Source organism: Giraffa tippelskirchi, chromosome 5 (assembly GCF_054371585.1).
Source record: "Giraffa tippelskirchi isolate mGirTip1 chromosome 5, T2T-mGirTip1v1.2.pri, whole genome shotgun sequence".
Classification (NCBI taxonomy): Eukaryota; Metazoa; Chordata; class Mammalia; order Artiodactyla; family Giraffidae; genus Giraffa; species Giraffa tippelskirchi.
The window spans coordinates 47,230,864-47,248,386 of record NC_137279.1 but is presented as its reverse complement, the minus strand read 5'-3'; the positions used below and the strand labels follow the sequence as shown (position 1 = coordinate 47,248,386).

Sequence of the window (17,523 nt, the reverse complement as noted above, 5' to 3'; positions counted from 1 at the left end):
ATAAACGGTCTCTTAATCAAAATGAACAGAAATCCGAGAACCAGTACAAGATACATATGTATGTGTCAGACTCTTTGAACCACAGCCCTGGATGGTTTCTGTGGCTACAATGAAGTCACTGCCACCTTCCAGGAACACAGACTTCAAGTTTAAGACTAATTTATGACAAATGGCCAGATTCCTGCCTGCTGAATTCCCCACTCTGGGCTGCATGGCGTTTTATCGCAGCTTTCTTCTCTCCCCAGTTTGGGATCTCTTGTATGAACCCCACCTGAGTCAACACAGGACTGACCTCTGCTTCTGTATCTCAAGCTCCCCACCTTCAGAATAGCAACTGCAGAGAAAACAACAGACAGGGTGTTTCAATTTCAAGTCTGGAAGAGATGAAAGTTAGCAACAGCTTCCCCATGATGTAGAGGGGAATTCAAGGATGAGAAGATCAAAGGTTCTGGCTCTCAGGTGGGGCTTGAAAGCCCAGGATAAAGCAAACTCTCATCACTCTGTGGCAACATGAAACACCATCGTGAGATGCACTATGGATTTACTCCTAGGGAACAACATCACGATTCCCCTTTTGGGCTCTGAGTTTTGTGCTACTGCTAATGCTTCCACCTCACACTGAACTGAACTTTGGAGAGGGAAGACGATTTCAGACAAAGAATCAAGGCTTCTAAATGTCAATTTCAAGTAAATATTTTTCTGGGCCTTTCATTTGTGGATAATAAAATGGAATAATGGGTTCTTTGACATTCTCTTTGCCTTCCTACGTTATCTGTAACCAAAACCACAAGGGGACCTGGACTTCACATTTGGTCATTGACTGAAGTTGTTCTTCAGTTACTAGCACTGCTGCACGACAGCTGATCAGCTATACAATCAACTGATAGAACCAGGAACAAGCACATGATAGCATAAAATTCATGATTTTTTCAAAGAGTTTATCAATACTCGGTATGTTGTTTGTAGCTGACTTAGGTCAGAAAAAAAAAAAAAAGGAAAACGTCAGAATGAACAACCTCCATGCCAAGTTGTTCTCTTACATCATGGCCAACAGCATCCGCGAGAAGTTCAATGGTGTAGCATTTAAGGAGGCCAATCTGACTTGACAAGAGAGCGCTTGGTTTTATTCAACCCTTTGCTATCTCACAAAGTTGTTACAAACATATAAAGCAGGTTTAGGCAGGATGCAAGCTGAAGACCATTACCCCAGGAAAGATTTCACTGATCAAGATTTGAAATTCCTGTAGATGTTTCTACTTAGTCTCATTCCAGGAAAGGCACGAGAGCCCCCTTGCTGGCCTGTTAAGAAACTCAGCTCATTGAAGTATCCTGTGAGGAAGATAAGGCCAGGGCAAAAGCTAAGGACACTGATTACTAATCAAGTGTGTATGTTTCCAACAAAGACAAAGATATCTTTGGCAGTCCTTCAATTAAAGGCTTTCCATGAAATGGTATATTTCAAGCCAGGAACCAAAGGAAAACCCAAACAAATTTAACAGATTGACATCTCTTGGGGTCCAGACACTTCCATCAGGCTGCTGTTGAACAAGTCCATTTACGCAAGTGCAGAGACCAGAGCACACCCAGCCCCAGAACCATGGGGCTGCCCTGAAGAAAGGGGGTTAGGGCGGGGGAGGCCTGCCTCTCCCAAGGTGACTTGTTAAACTGGAGGGGGAAATCATCCGTTCTGGAGTAACATTTCACCATATTTTAGCCCATGTTAGCTATCAGATAGAGCACAGCTTCTGTGTGCACGATGCCATAGGAGCGAGTTTGAATCGAACATAAAGCCAGACAGAAGCTGGCTCCTAGTCTAGGTGGTTGTCTGTGCCCTGTTCTGACCAGTAAAGGGCTGCACTATGAAGATCACAAGACTTCGGTTCCCACTTACTGAGTTCAACTGAGCTTTGCCAGTTGTTTAGCTGCTGCATGTGTACAAAGGAGCACTGACAAAGAAATGCAATTGTTCTTTTTCCTTGGGGAGCAGTTGGGGCTGAGGAGTTGGTTAGCCAGTACTGCCTCTCCTGGAAATAAATTCATGAAGTTATGCTGCATTTGAGGTAAAAAAGAACAGTACTCTGGAAAATCCTGGGCACCTCTATCAATGGCCTGGCTAGAGGGACCTGGGGTATGGCCTTGACTAGAAGGTAGGTAAACACCCTGCTGTTGCACAGCTGTTATTAGATAATCCCTGGACCATTCTATGCTTTGGGTTTCCATCACTAAAATGGGTATACTAATCCCTAAGGGAATTGTGGCAGGGATGAACATCTCAATTTGAGAATGAAGTCCGAAGTTCCTGGAGTCAAGCCTTGTACACCCACATGCTGAAACCCTGGGCCCCACAGGTGTGTGATGTATGACCGGAAACCTTTCTCTGCCTTCAGGTGTCAAGGTTGAGCAGACAGGCCTGGTCCTTTCTTGGGATGGAGGCTTTCGTTCAAAAGGACTGGAACTTCTTGCATTAAACAGCACTCTGGACAACAGAAAAGTTGTGTAACCCTGCCCACCCCCACCCCCCCATCCTTCCTTGTTCCGGACCAATACTACTTGGGTCTCTGAGCATCTACAAGTCCAAGAAGGTCTCCAGCCTGGGAAAAATCCTCTGCTCTAATAAATTTGCGAAACGGGGGATCAAAAAAATATGGCTCTGTTGAACTGGTTCAAGCATTCTTTCGATCCAGAGTCTTTGGAATAAAAATGAATATGAAAAATGTTGTTGAGGACCCCAGCTTCGTGGGTAAAAGGAACCAGTCTTACGTGCCTCAGGACATGTAAAGAGTCAGATATGACTGAGTGACTTAACTGAACTGAACTGACGTGCCTCAGGACTTGGAGGGTAAACTATTCGGCACAAACATCCCACTCAAAAAGTAAGGAGGGCCAGGGTCAGAGGCTCCTTTCCCTCTGAAGATGCACCCGTTTCTCTCAAGCTCACGTGCACCTGGCTCCATAATTGACCTCCAAGTCTGCCCTCTGACCCTGCCACTGGTGGGAGGTGGCAATGAGCATCACCTGCGGTTCCAACCGTCCCTAGAAACACACTGGCTTGGGCCCAGAAGTCTCTAGCTTCTGTTTGAGTGGCCTTCCCAGCAGAACCATAGCAGACAGTTAACATTTATTCATATGCAATACTGATTAGGAAAGAGCTCTACAAACACAACTTACTTAGAAATAGCAAGTCAGAAATAGGCTAAAACACCAAGAGAAAACGAGCTGTAAATATGCTGCAAAAATGTGTTTTTTTGTTGTTGTGTTGTTGTTTTCATCTTGACTAGCACCATCTGTACACAAGAAAGTATGAACATAAACGTTTGGATAATAACAAAGATTTGCAAGGCACTTAATCAGTCATTCGGGGAAACCTGTTGTTGTTTTGTTTTAGCTTTCCACAACAATCCCACGTCAACTCTCGCCCTTTCTCACAAACCAGGAAAATAGGGAGGTCTCTTTTGCCAGCAGTTCTTATGTACAAACAAATTCTTCAAAGTTCCTCAAAGTGCTTTTTCATTCTCACGGGGGCTTCCACGTCCCTTGGGCTTCCCATCATTCGCTCCTCTCCTGCGTGTCTGGTGTCTGCACCTTCCCTACAGAAAACAAAAGAAAAACTCGCCTTCCGCTCCACGCTCACTCCAGACTTGCCACCAACCTTCGTCGTCCTTCCGTGGTCTCTGAGCGCGGCTGCCTGCGGCTCGGGAGCGAGGGCCGGGCTGGGCGGCGGCTCCCGTCAGCGGCGCCGGGAGGTGACGTCGAAGCAGGTGATCATCATGAGGTGCGCCTTGCAGAAGTTGACGCGGCTCTCCAGGCGCTCCGTCACGCACTCCAGCGCTTCCAGGTACTCCAGGGAATCCAGCTCCAGAACCTGCTCCAAATCAACTGCAAAGAAGGAGAAGCCCGATGGGGACGCTCCGCCCGTGGGGAAGGGTGACCCGACGGCTCGTCCCGAGGCTGCTGCGCCTGCGGCCGGAGGTCTTAGCACCGCCGTGCCCTCCTGCCGACACTCTGCAGCTCTCAAGTCAAGAACAGAACCCTTTGCTACTTGCAACTGGACTGGGGCCCTCTATTCTAATGATAACACTAGACCCCCGACATTTAATTGAGGCTCTGTATGTGTGCTAAGTTGCTTCAGTTGCATCCGACTCTTTGCTACCCTATGGACTATAGCCCGCCAGGCTTCTCTGTCCATGGCATTTTCCAGGCAAAAATACTGGAGTGGGTTGCCGGTTCCTCCTCCAGGGGATCTTCCCCACCCAGGGATCGAACACTGCAGTTTCTCAGTGGTAAAGAATCCACCTGCAACGCAGGAGACGTAAGAGATGAGGGTTCGATCCCTCGGTGGGGAAGATCCCCTGGAGGTGGGCATGGCAACCCACTCTAGCATTCTTGCCTGAAGAATCCCAATGGACAGAGGGGCCTAAAAGGCTACTGTCCATAGGGTCACAAAGAATTGAACAACTGAAGCAACTTAGCATGCACACACATGTTAATAATTAGATTCTTAGACTCAGAGAACAGACTTGTATTTGCTAACGGGCAGGGTGGTGAGGGAGGGAACTGGGTGTTTGGGATTAGCAAATGCAAAGTATTATATATAGGATGAATAAACAGCAAGATAATACTGTATAGCACAGGGAATTCTATTCAATATCTTGTGATAAGCCATATAGAAAAATATATATATATATACATGTTATATAAATGTGTATATAAAATTTATATGTACATGCAACTGAATTATCTTGGTATACTGCAGAAATTAGTACATTGTAAATCAACTATACTTTGATAAAAAATAATAATAATTACAATTCTTTGCTCAGAAGACAAGCAAGATTTAGGACCCAGATGCTGTCCCTAAAGTTCAGACCTTCACCGAGTTAAAAGTCTGTTTCCTTCAGTTCCTCAAGGGCAATTATCTGAGGCCACCTCTCCTGTGCCATTGGCCACCAGTTGGTCCACTTGTGACTGGGTGGGAGGTGGGCTGCTGCAGAGTGTCCAGCATGGGGAGGACAGGCATGGACAGCAGCCAGGGCAGTGGAGTGACCCTGGAATCCAAGGCAGGAGACCTGCACTTGACTCCCAAGAAGGCCACACCTAACCTTTGCTGGCACAGGGTCCTTAGAAGTAGCATGAGAGCCATCCCTAGTCTGCCTACTTTCCTAACGAGAGTTGCTATGGAGAGTAGAAGCAAAAGATGAATGTGAATGTGGTTTGAGAACTGGAACGAGCTATCGGAACATCTGGGGTGGAAATCAGGGCTGACTTCTTTTATAGGGGAGTTTACAGAGCTCAGAGAAGGGATGCGTCCTGTTCAAAGTTACACAGTTAATAAGGACAGGGGCTCGGAATAAGGCCAAGGCTACGGAATACCAGTAATATTTAAGAAACAAAAAAACCCTCCCCATACCATAGCCACATCAGGCTATATTATTGGATCACCTTGAAAGTGGCATCAGAATTAGGAAATTTGAAAAAAAACAAAAGATCCCAGTACATATATTTCTATGCCAACACCCTGCCTACTATCCAGGGGATAGTCAGCATACAGCCTCATTGATTTTTTTTTTTTTTGTCATTCTTGATTTTAATTCATCTTGAAGGGCCAATCTCTGTGCTTCTCCTTTCATGTGGCCTTCTGTTCCTTACCTTTCTCAGCATCAAAAAAATCATGGATTCCTGACATGAACAAAGGCAAGAAAGAAGCAATTGTTTCCTGGAAGCATCTACGTTTGTACCTATGTTTAAGCAGCTCACTTCCTGGGAAAAGTGTGACTTTGTAAGATGAAGACAATTGTCAAGCCTGCCTCAGGCATAAACAGCTCTCAAAAATGTTAATGAAAGGAGCAAAAAGGAAGAAGAGGAGCTGCTGAATGGGTGCCCCTGGGATTCTGAAGTGCCAGAGGATTCATAGAAGAAGGAAAAGGGTGTGTACAGGTGGGAGAGACCAGCATTAGGCTCCATGTTTATGCCATGGCCAGACTTCAGCTAACGTCCTCATTCATGTCTTCTCTGCTCATCACAGCTTAGAGGGAAATACCCTGGAGAGCAGGAGTTTGTGTCTCTGTCAGGATTTCTAACAAGGGGCCCCCCTTGGTGCATCAGGCAAGCAGGCACTGAGGAAATCAAATTCCTCAGCCCTTTGAGAACAGCTATTTTCATTAACTCGGATAATATAAACACTAATTACTACTAGATACTGAGCTTTCATCACAGTCAGGCAGTGTAACTAGCACTCAACTGACAGTAGCTCATTCACTCTCACAGCAACCCTATGAGATGGGCAAACCATTATGTTTCCCATCTGATGGTTAAGGAAATCAAGGCTCAGAGAGGTTAAGCATCTTACCTGAGGTCTCACAGCCACACCCAGAGCGGCTCTGCATGACTGTGGCTGACACCACACATGGTATAACTCAACATGATAAGATGCATCAAAAACTGGCCCCAGTACCCTGTTCTCCTATTGGTTTGTTTGATCCTCACATGAACCGATGAGGTACTTAAGGGGGATGTTATTACCGCATCGTTATGGAAAGGAAGCCACCTGAAGACATGCTGTGAAAGCGGCAGGGCACAGCTAGGAGGCTGGCAAATTCTGTCCTTTCCTCTTTGCTCAGGATCATTTCACCCAGTATGTTTCTTAAACCTCAGCTCCAGACTCTGCCTGTCATGTTCCCTGCACTGACGTGGGAATGCTGGGGAGAGGTGCTGTGACCTTCAGGTGTCAGTCGTGAAGAGAGGGAGGCACAGGGAAAAGCCGGTGAGTGCGGGACAGGAAAGGAGGGAAAGGAATTCTAGTGGAAGTAACGCATTTTATTCCAGAGGCTAAGTTGTTCAGCATTGGGCCCCATATCATTGAAACAGTTGGGACCAGATCTGAGCTTTATTTTGTGGTAAATGGAATGGTTAGGAACAAATAAATAAGAGACAATTGAATCCATCTTTCAAAGAGAGCAAAATTGTTCTGAATTGTTACTAGATGGTCGCTGTCATCCTGGGCTTTCTATTAAGTGGAAATAACACTGCAAATGTTATTCTTTTCACTCAAAAAAATTTTTTTTTTTTTTGCTTTCTGGGTTCTTTGTGAGGCTTTTCTAGGATTGCACATTCTACTCTATTAAGAGCTCTATAAATTCTTGTCTATTTCAGGCTAGATATGCAATGTGATTTTGTGGTCTGGGAGCAGATTTGTAATATAGCCTTCATGTCTGGGTGATCGTCCACCACATGCAAGGGGAGAAAAAAAATATCTCATTTTCAGGTGCTCTGGACTGAGACACACAAGAAATAATCTGGCAAGAGCAATGGTCACCACCCCGCTGCCCCCTCCTCCCCATATGCTCCCAGGAGAGTGGGATGGAGCTCAGGGAAGCTGTCTCCGGCCCATGGGCAGGGAAGGGGTTCAGACAGCTTCTGTGTCCCTCTCGGCCTGGTCTGTTTAGAGGGTGAACCCGGGAGTCACAGTGATGGACCTTACATTCACTGAGCCACTTGTTAGGGTCCAGCATCAGATACTGTTTGGTGGTCTCCAGCTCCTTCATCAGCCATTCATACTTGGCTCGGACCTCCGCGATTCTCTGCTGGCGATGCTCCAGAATTTTCAGTTTCGCATTAAAACACATGACCTCCTAGGACACAGATGAGAAGGAGACGGGGGTGAAGAGGGAAGGAAATGGGGAACTTCAGCTCCATTCCAGCCCACGCAACCTCTTCTGGAAAGGAATGCTGCTGCTGCTGCTAAGGCACTTCAGTCGTGTCCGACTCTGTGCGACCCCATAGACGGCAGCCCACCAGGCTCCCCCGTCCATGGGATTTTCCAGGCAAGAGTATTGGAGTGGGGTGCCATTGCCTTCTCCAATGCATGAAAGTGAAAAGTGAAAGTGAAGTCGCTCAGTCGTTTCCGACTCTTAGTGACCCCATGGACTGCAGCCTACCAGGCTCCTCCGTCCATGGGATTTTCCAGGCAAGAGTACTGGAGTGGGGTGCCACTGCCTTCTCCGCTGGAAAGGAATACTTGTGCTTATAGTCTGTGCAAGGAGGGCGCAGGGAACTCAGCTCTGACGTGCACGCACAGGTCAGGCCTATCACAGGCTTATCCCAAATTTAGAAGATAGCTGGCGTCCCAAGCTGGAGCCAGAAAAGCCCGGAAGACCACCAGCTCTCCCAGCCTTTGAACCTTCCACGTCTCCAGGTGGAGAAATAGGTGGCTCTCTCGAGGAGCTGGGTGCACAGGCTTGGCTGCCACTGGAGCCCTCGCCTTCCACCTGCGCGGAAGCCGCTGGGGGTCTCCGCGGCCTGCGCCCCCTCTCAAGCACTGCCCCTGGGGGGCCGACTAGGGGATCTGCTGGGGGCGCTGGCACTGCGTGGGGAGGGGAGGCTCACCTTGCTGCTGCCCCCTCGTCGCCGCTGCAGCCGCTCCACGTCGTCAATTTCATAGACTTTAATCTCAAAAGGTTCCCCGAGGCCCCTCTGGGTGCTGCGCAATGGGCCGTCCACCCAGCGAACCCCTGCGCTATTGGCGGGTTTTCTCACGGGGGAGGGGGTGTCAAGGGACAGCGCCGGGATGAGCCTCCGTCTCTGGGAACCTAGGTAGGGAATTAAGTCCACAGATAATAGTTTTGAATTTACTTTGAACATATTTTTTAATGCGAGGGGTGGGGGCGTGACAGCCCCCACCCTCGCCACCCTACCCCGACCTGCGGCAGAGCTGTGTTTGAAATGCTCCAACCTCCCACCACCTCAGCATCCACTCCCTTTCATTGGCACTTGCCTTCATCTCCACAAGTTCAACCCCCACCCCGACCAGTGGTCTCCCCCTTAAAACACACAGGCTAGAGGACACTAGAACTGAGAGCCACTCTGGCTATACCCTCAGCATGGACACGTGTTAGCATGAAATTAGAGATGGTTAGTGTTAGGGGAAAATAGATGCTAGTATTTGATACTGTAGTAGGAGGAGTTTATTTGCTTCTAACAACACTGGAATCAGCACTGCTCATGCCAGGCTCTACTGGACATGCTTTACGCACTGTGATGGAGACTGCTAGCTGTCCCCCAATACCTACCCTCCTCTTCAACCTTAGCAAGAGACCCCAAGTGGGAGCCGGGTGCACAGGGTACCAGGTTTACCCTGTGTAGTACATGTGACTTAAGTTCCACCAGTGCAATAGAAGCAGAAGTGTCCTGTGCAACAGCTATAATAGAAAGTGTCCTGAAAAGGTGTGGTCTGCCCTCCTTGTCCTCTCTCCTTTGTCTCGATGGAATACAGGCCTGCTGCCTGGTCCATGACATGAAGATCGTAAACAACAGATAAACAAGACAAGGAGCCAGGATTCCTGGTACCCAGGAGACCTTCACATGATCACCTATGCAGTTTTTTTCTTTTTAAAAAAGATTTACTTTTTCTAGAGAAGGGTTTAGGTTGACTGCTAAATTACGAGGAAGGTACAGCAAGTTCCCATATACCATCGGGCCCCGCAGACCCACAGCCTCCCCCACCATCAACATCCCCATCACAGAGGTACGTGTGTTACCACTGGTGAACCTGCACTGACGTCGTTACGCACATGGACACCCAGAGTCCATAGTTTACACCAGGGTTCACTCTTGGTGTTTATGGCCTATGGTTTGGATAAATGTGTAACGATATGTATCTGCCATGATAGTATCACATAGTGTATTTTCATTGCCCTAAAAACCCCCTATACAGACTTTTACATGAGAAATTAATGTTATATTATTATTGGGTTTTCTGTCACAGACAAGCCTAGTATATAATTCTCACAGAAGCAGAAAGTAAGGTACAAAAGTCTTCAATAACTTGCCCAAAGTCTCAGTATTACCTTGTTTAAAAAAAATCCATTGCCCACATTCTCCACCAAAATAAAAAATACCAGATAATAAATGACCTTCCCAAAGGATGGGTTATGATTAAACACTACAGAACATGGCACATAGTAGGCTGTGGCAACTGAGGATGGACAGGTGGGGTGGTTCTGCAGATCAGGATGAAGACCACAGGCAGGGATGGTGATATCTCAGGATGCTGCCACTGCCTATATTCTGCTTCATGGTCACGATCTTATGTGTATTGTGTTTATTAAACATCTTATATTTTACCCCTAGTCTGAGTGGAGGGAATCTGTTTGTGAACTGGGAAACCAACGGTGGCCTCCCTGTGAAATGAGTTTGATTGCTGGGTCTACAGCAAGATGCCTCTGTCGTCCTTGGGACTTCCTTGAAAAATTGACCCGATAAGCATCTGGCCCCAAAGTTTGCCCACCTCTTGGATTCTTGATACTCTTTAGCTGCTGGTGTCTGTATTGCGTTTGTGGCATTTGGTTGCAGTGCCCCTCTGTATCTGGGACCTCAGAGATATCTGGGAAGAGGGGTGGACCAACATTGTAAGGGTCGAGCAGAATATATAGGGGTGAAGTGTACTGTTATGCCATTTAAGATGGCTGTTCTCTTGCTTTCTAGGCATTCCCTGCTTAACCAGTCCCGGCTTCATTCACATCACTATCCAATCCTCTTAATTCTAGGGCTTAATCAATCCCTGGTAACCAATGAGACCACCTGACGTCAATTGCACCTATAAATGGTAGCCTCCTTCTCCCCCGAGTAGCGGAAATTGCTGCCGAGTCCTGCCTCCTGCATAAGGTGGGGTGTTACTCCAGGACCCTTTGAGTAAGATCCCCTGTCCCTAAACTATTGATGTCTCTGTTGCTGTCTCCCAGCTCTTTCTTTGGTCTGGGCCAACTACAAGGTTTGCAGGCCTGTGGGGTGAAGCCCAACACATACCATGCAGATTTGAGCCCTAAGAGGCAGGTCTCCAGAGGATTATAAAAAGCAATCACTAAAGGACTGTCAGGACGGGGGGCCCCAGTGTACCAAGCACCACTTTTTTTGGTGCCTGGTGACATGAGTGAGTGAAACCATGGCCTGGCTTCCGAGGATGGGGTCTAATCTTTTCACCCACATCTGAAGTGGATCTAGCCTCCTGCTTTGGGTGACTACCATGTTTGTCCCCCTGGCTCTGGCCCCTCTCCCAGTAGGAGGCTGCAGGCCTGGCCTCCTGGTAAGGAAGCCTGGTGCTGCCTCAAACAGCTGCATCTCCTGAAGCACACACTCACCTGGCACCTTCTTTTGCCAGGACCAGACATTAAGAAGCTTGCCCACAAGGCAAGGAAGGAGGATGGTTGGGAAACATGACACCATCCCAACAGGTTTATCTTGAAGCTGAAGGGAGCCTGATCTAATTTAACTCAGAATGGATATGTGGTCCCTCCTGCATCTGAGGGAAGACAATGGAGTCTGCGGGAAGCCTTGGCTAGCTGCACATAGAGTCTCAGCTGATTCTGCTTTGAGATAGAATGTGTGTCTGTGCCCAGTCACTCAGTAGTGTCCAACTCTTTGCGACCCCATGAACTGTAGCCCATCGGCCTCCTCTGTGCATGGAATTCTTCAGGCAAGAATACTGGATTGGGTTGTCAGTCCCTTCTCCAGTGGATCTTCCCAAACCAGGGATCGAACCCAGGTCTCCTGCATTATAGGCAGATGCTTTACCGCCTGAGCTACCAGAATGGACCTCATTAAACTCAGATTTGAGTTAGAGTGAAGGAGGGCAAGAGAACATACACACCATGATATGGCAGCCCTGAGAATACGAAGGATACAAAGCACTGAGACTTTTCTGGAGGCTCTGGGAGATGGGCTATATTGGTCAGTGGGCTGCTGTTGGGGGAAGCGCTGGTCCTTATAGCACCATCCTTGTGGTGTTTGGGGAACTCTGAAGGAGTGAGTGCCCTCTCTCCCCCACTCTCCCTCTCTCTTCCTCCTCGATTCCAGTTGGTTCCGCTTGTTGCATGCTAGGCCAGTGCGGCCTGTTTGATGTGATGACCCTTCCAAAGAGAAAGACACTGTAATTTTCTCCAACTTCAAGAGATCCAGTGACTGCTAAGGAAAGCTTAAAATATCACAAGCTCAGAAAGAAAAAGAGCCAGAACTCTTTGAAACAGAACCAGGGGCCCAAGGCACAGGATGACCTTCTCACCAACCTAGGGAGCTAGGAATGTGAAAAGCCACTACCTGCAGCTCCAGGTGGTAGCAGAGGTGGTGGTGCAGACTTCAGGGCAGTACATGCCTGTTCAGAGTGCGGGTGAGCGGTCTTTCCTTCAGGAGACAACGAGGGACTATAAACACCAAAGTTAACTTTCCCTACAGAGCATACTCTGTCTTCTAGGCTCCCTTGGTTTCATATCAAATCTCATCTTGGGGGGCTAGATCTTTATCTTGTGTATGTATGCATGTGCAAACACACATGCATACACACACACACTAACTTATGAAACTAGGAAGTGTCAACCACTGAAGATGTCAACCACTGAAGTAAATATCTATCTCCCTTACAATGGAAATGAACTAGCCAGTAGTTTAGGTTTTTTTAAATTGGTCTGATCAAGCCAGCTGACTCTGAGCAAGCGGTTCTACCTTTGGGGCTCAGCTCAAGTGAGACATGGCTGCTGCAGAACATGCATGGAGGCCAAAGAACACCGAGCATCAGTGGGAAGATGTTCAGCTCTCAAAGACAAGGAGAGTCTGAGCATCCTTCAGGTCGAGACTTGGCCCTCGTTCCTCAGGCTGCAAACACTTGTGATGGGACTTCTGGTAAGCCCTGTTTTCTCAGTTGGATAATGTATACTCAGCCCCTAGGGAGATATATTGTATGGGCATCGTGCATGCTGCAAGTGCTAAATTGCTTCAGTCGTGCCCAACTCTTTGTGACCCTATGGACTGTAGTCTGCCAAGCTCCTCTGTCCATGGGGATTCTCCAGATAAGACTACTGGAGTAGGTTGCCATGCCCTCCTCCAGGGGATCTTCCTGACCCAGGGTTTGAACCCATGTCTCCTGTGGCTCCTGTACTGCAGGTGGATTCTTTACCACTGGCACCATCTGGGAAGGTATATGGGCATCTCAGTGCACCCATCTCACTGGGTGCCTGGGTCCAGACTTTTCTGGGATGACTCTAAGAATCTGTTTATGTGAGAAAAAGGGGAGGACCTGAGGAGGCTCATGGGATGGGTGGTGTATCACTTATCTATCACTGTGTGTCCAATTACCCTAAACCCAGCAGGTAAAAATAACAAATGTTGGTTCTCTCACACATTCCTATGAGGCAGGGATCTGGGAGAGGCTGATGGAGCAGGTAGTTTTGGCTCAGGGTCTCTCGTGATCTGCAGTCAAGTTTTCAGCTCATGAGGTGGGGGCTACCATCATCTGAAGGCTTGACTGTGGCTGGAGCATCCACTTCTAAGCTCACTGTCATGGCTGTTGGCAGGAGTTTCAGTGCATTGCCTGGTGGGCCTCTGCACAGGGCTATTTATGGCATGGCAGCTAGTCTATCCAGAGCAAGAAAGAGCAGCTCCAGTGTCTTTCACAACCTAATCTTGAAAGTGACATAACCATCACTTTCATCTACCTTATTCAATTGGACACAGAGACCAACCCTAGTAAAGAATGGGAGGGGATGAATCAAGGGTGATGCCAGGAGGCAGGGCCCATTGGGGAACACCGAGGAGTCTCGTTACCACAGATGGGAAAATATCAGGAATTAGGGTCACTTTCTATTAGCCTCCTCATCTCTCCAGGGCACCCTATGAGATGAGAGCAAAGATCACCCTGATTGGTGAGAGAAAAGTAAAGAAGCCTGAAGGAAGAGAATGAATGATATTTTATAGGGCTACGATAGCCTGATAGAGATATTCTGAAGGCTAATTTCTGTTATCTTTTTTCCATGCTTTTTTGCAATCTTCTCAACTTTCTCACCATGTTAATCAAGCCCTGCCAGGGTGAGAAGTGAGTGCCCAATGTCAGGTGAATTGCAGTCTAAGGGCTTCTCCTGTGTGTAATGACTGGCTATCTTGGATTTCCTTAGAGTTCTGAACTTCAGTTCAGTCGCTCAGTCGTGTCTGACTCTTTGCGACCCCATGGACTGCAGCAGGCCAGACCTCCCTGTCCATCACCATCTCCCAGAGTTTACTCAAACTCATGTCCACTGAATCAGTGATGCCATCCAACGATCTCCTCCTCTGTCGTCCCCTTCTCCTCTTGCCTTCAATCTTTCCCAGCATCAGGGTCTTTTCACATGAGTCAGTTCTTCGCATCAGGTGGCCAAAGTATTGGAGTTTCAGCTTCAGCATCAGTCCTTCCAATGAATATTCAGAACTGATTTCCTTTAGAATTGACTGGTTGGATCTCCTTGCTGTCCAAGAGACTCTCAAGACTCTTCTCCAACACCACAGTTTGAAAGCATCAATTCTTCGGCACTCAGCTTTCTTTATAGTCCAACTCTCACATCCATACATGACTACTGGAAAAACCACAGCTTTGACTAGATGGACCTTTATTGACAAAGTAATGTCTCTGTTCTTTAATATGCTGTCTAGGTTGGTCATAACTTTTCTTTCAAAGAGCAAGCGTCTTTTAATTTCATGGCTGCAGTCACCATTCGCAGTGATTTTAGAGCCCCCCTCCTCCAAAAAAAAATAAAATCTGTCACTGTTTCCACTATTTTCCCATCTATTTGCCATAAAGTGATGGGACAAGATGCCATGATCTTAGTTTTCTGAATCACACCCAGAAAACTAAGTCAAGGCAAATTTGGCCTTGGAGTACAGAATGAAGCAGGGCAAAGGCTAATAGAGTTTTGCCAAGAGAACGCACTGGTCATAGCAAACACCTTCTTCCAACAACACAAGAGAAGACTCTACACATGGACATCACCAGATGGTCAATACTGAAATCAGAGTGATTATATTCTTTGCAGCTGAAGATGGAGAAGCTCTATACAGTCAGCAAAAACAAAACCAGGAGCTGACTGTGGCTCAGATCATGAACTCCTTATTGCCAAATTCAGACTTAAATTGAAGAAAGTAGGGAAAACCACTAGACCATTCAGGTATGACCTAGATCAAATCCCTTACGATTATACAGTGGAAGTGAGAAATGGATTCAAGGGATCAGATCTGATAGACAGACTGCCTGAAGTACTATGGATGGAGGTTCGTTCTGAACTTGGCCACTGCTCAATCAGGTCCACGAATGAACTGATATCATCCAGAACTTGCACCCACTATTGAGGGGCCTGCCCACCCCTCACATCTCCTCCAGAGGTACACTGGGAGTCTTACTTGGGGTGTGATGGGGAAAATTGAGGACAGGGGCCAGGGGAATGTGGTCAGACCAGAGGAAATGGAGTTTAATGCTATGAAGGAAATTTCAGAGGGAGAGATGGTGCCCTCGCTCTGCTGGAAATGGCACAGGAAACAATGGTGCCAAAATGCCATATCATCACTTGGAGAGAACTGACCACAGGGCTTTGATCTGGGTCCCCATAGAAATATGAGTTCTTGGATTTTTGACATGCTCTCAAGAAGATGCTTCCTGCTCTCTACTGAGCCCAGTGCCTGCCAGTGACCACTCTGTTCCAGGCTTCTGGAAGGTCGGGGAAGCATCTACTGAAGGAAGCTGTGGGGAAGCACCTTAATCAAGGTATAGTGGTGCAGGGCCTGTCAGATGCAGCTGTCTGGTTTGGGATGACTCGTCCTGAACCAACCTCCCCCCTGATGCCAGTGGGTCATCAGAAGGATTTCTTCTCTATCACTCCCTGCTCATCAGCCCAGCACACTCTATGGACATGGAAATGTCAAGTGTTAAAAAAAAAAACAAAACCAAAACACTAAAGTTGATAAGTGCCAACAGTTTTGCTGCATGAAATGGCTCAAATGTGACCTGAAACCCCCACTCCTCCAGCCACTCCAGGCTTGGCTGCCAGCTGAATGTGTTCGGAGGGGCCCCCAAACCTCTCATGGCTCATCCCACCCTATTCTCCACAGCGTTGATGACCCCAGCAAGGAGTCTGATGTCAGGCCGTCCATTTTTACCATCACTGAGTGCAGATAAAAGTGTCCACAGTAAATCTGAAGATGCTGCTTCTTAGGTCAAATGTGAGAAAACACGAGCGTTCTGAGCACCGAGGCATCACAACACGCCATGGGGAATACACAGATGCCTACCCCGACCGCCCACAGAGAACCCACCATATCAGTTTTCCTGCCATCACCCTCCATCTTCATTCTGACCCAGGGAACCATCACTAGGAAGACAGTCAAAAAGCAGAAAGCACCAATGCTGAAAGGCCACCCAGGCATCAGCAATGAGGAGGGAGAGGGGAAAGATCAGTGAGCGTGGATTTGCAGACCAGCAAGAGCCAGCCCCAGGGCCTCCCAGATGGATGCAGATGTGGCTGCATGGGCAGCTGTAGGGCTCGAACTGATGAGTGAGCTTGTCCCAGGCTGGAGAGGAAGAGGAGGAGGGAGGGGAGATGGCCGGCCATGGACCTCTCCTCTGGGCAGAGCCCAGGCCCCTCACATCCTCACTCGGTGCCTCTCAGCCCCACACCCACCCCCGCCCACACTGCACTCTAAGGAGCTTCCTCAGTGTCTTAGGGAGCCAGATTTCTATTTTTTCCCAACTTATTGTCAAAAAGCCTGTCTTATTTAGAACGCTTTCTCATCTGTTTCTAGATGAAGTCTCTTAGAAACACTCTAGAAATCTTAAATTGGCCAGCAAGCCACTTGCCTTAGCCCTGTTTCCATTAAGCTAGAGACCACTGTGTTTCCTGAAATCCATTAAAACAAACTAAGATTGCACCTGAGAACCGAATGGACCACGGGGAGGGGACAGAGTGAAGTACGGTGCTCTAGGGCCTTGGAGGAGTAACCAGTCCCAGATTCTGGTGCAGAGGATCTGTAAACTGAACCTGGCAACCCGTCAGTCAGTAACGTTTACTCAGCTCCCAGAGAAGAGAAGGCATAGCATTTGGTGCTTAGAGTGGGAAAGAAAATAAGAGGTTATGCTCAGTGTTTAAAACACAGGTCACCAGCAGGGCAAGCGATCAGAAGTACATAGAAAAGAACTCAGTTAACTTGTAGGACCACACTACCAGCCAGCCAACCAACCAATGAATCAATCAACAGTGTCCACCTGATTCATGGTAACCTGCCCCAGCCCAGCGCTAGGGACTCGACAGGCTGAGTCAAGTGCTGAACAGGCCTCAAAGAAGCTCCTGCCACGCAGGTCAAGCCCTGGGTGCATCTCGGAACCGACATGCTCCCTGGCTGGCTTCTCTCCTGGGCTTTCTGGGTGCGGGGTCACACCACACTGGGGCTGGCTGCAGTGGAAATGAACTTCACTCAGACCTAATCTAATTTTCATATTTCCCCAGCCAGCCTGAGAGACAAGTGGGGAGAAAGAAAGAAGCCACGGGGGTAACACACCAGGTATGGGGTCAAGTGTCAGGTACATGAGGAAGAAGAGAGAGAGAGAGTCAGGGAGGGCCCACGCGATGGGTGACGTAAATGAGCTATCAGTGGAAAGCTGGGGCCTCAGGTGGGGCCCAGCTGATGCAGCCACACCATACACCACCCATCACTGATTCATATACTTTTAGCAACTGATTTCAG

General features: G+C 47.9%; 1 protein-coding gene across 1 annotated transcript in view; it reads right to left on the bottom strand.

Moving 5' to 3' along the window:
* Positions 1–1,102: 1,102 nt before the first annotated feature.
* Positions 1,103–17,523, bottom strand: part of KIF26B (kinesin family member 26B) — a 516,204-nt gene continuing 499,783 nt past the window's right edge. Inside the window, exons 13-15 of the mRNA XM_081486872.1 lie at positions 8,383–8,585; positions 7,478–7,628; positions 1,103–3,876 (exon numbers count right to left, since the gene is read on the bottom strand). Of these exons, the coding sequence (XP_081342998.1) occupies positions 3,728–3,876; positions 7,478–7,628; positions 8,383–8,585 (503 nt within the window). The 3' untranslated portion in view covers positions 1,103–3,727. The remainder of the gene's footprint in view (positions 3,877–7,477; positions 7,629–8,382; positions 8,586–17,523) is intronic.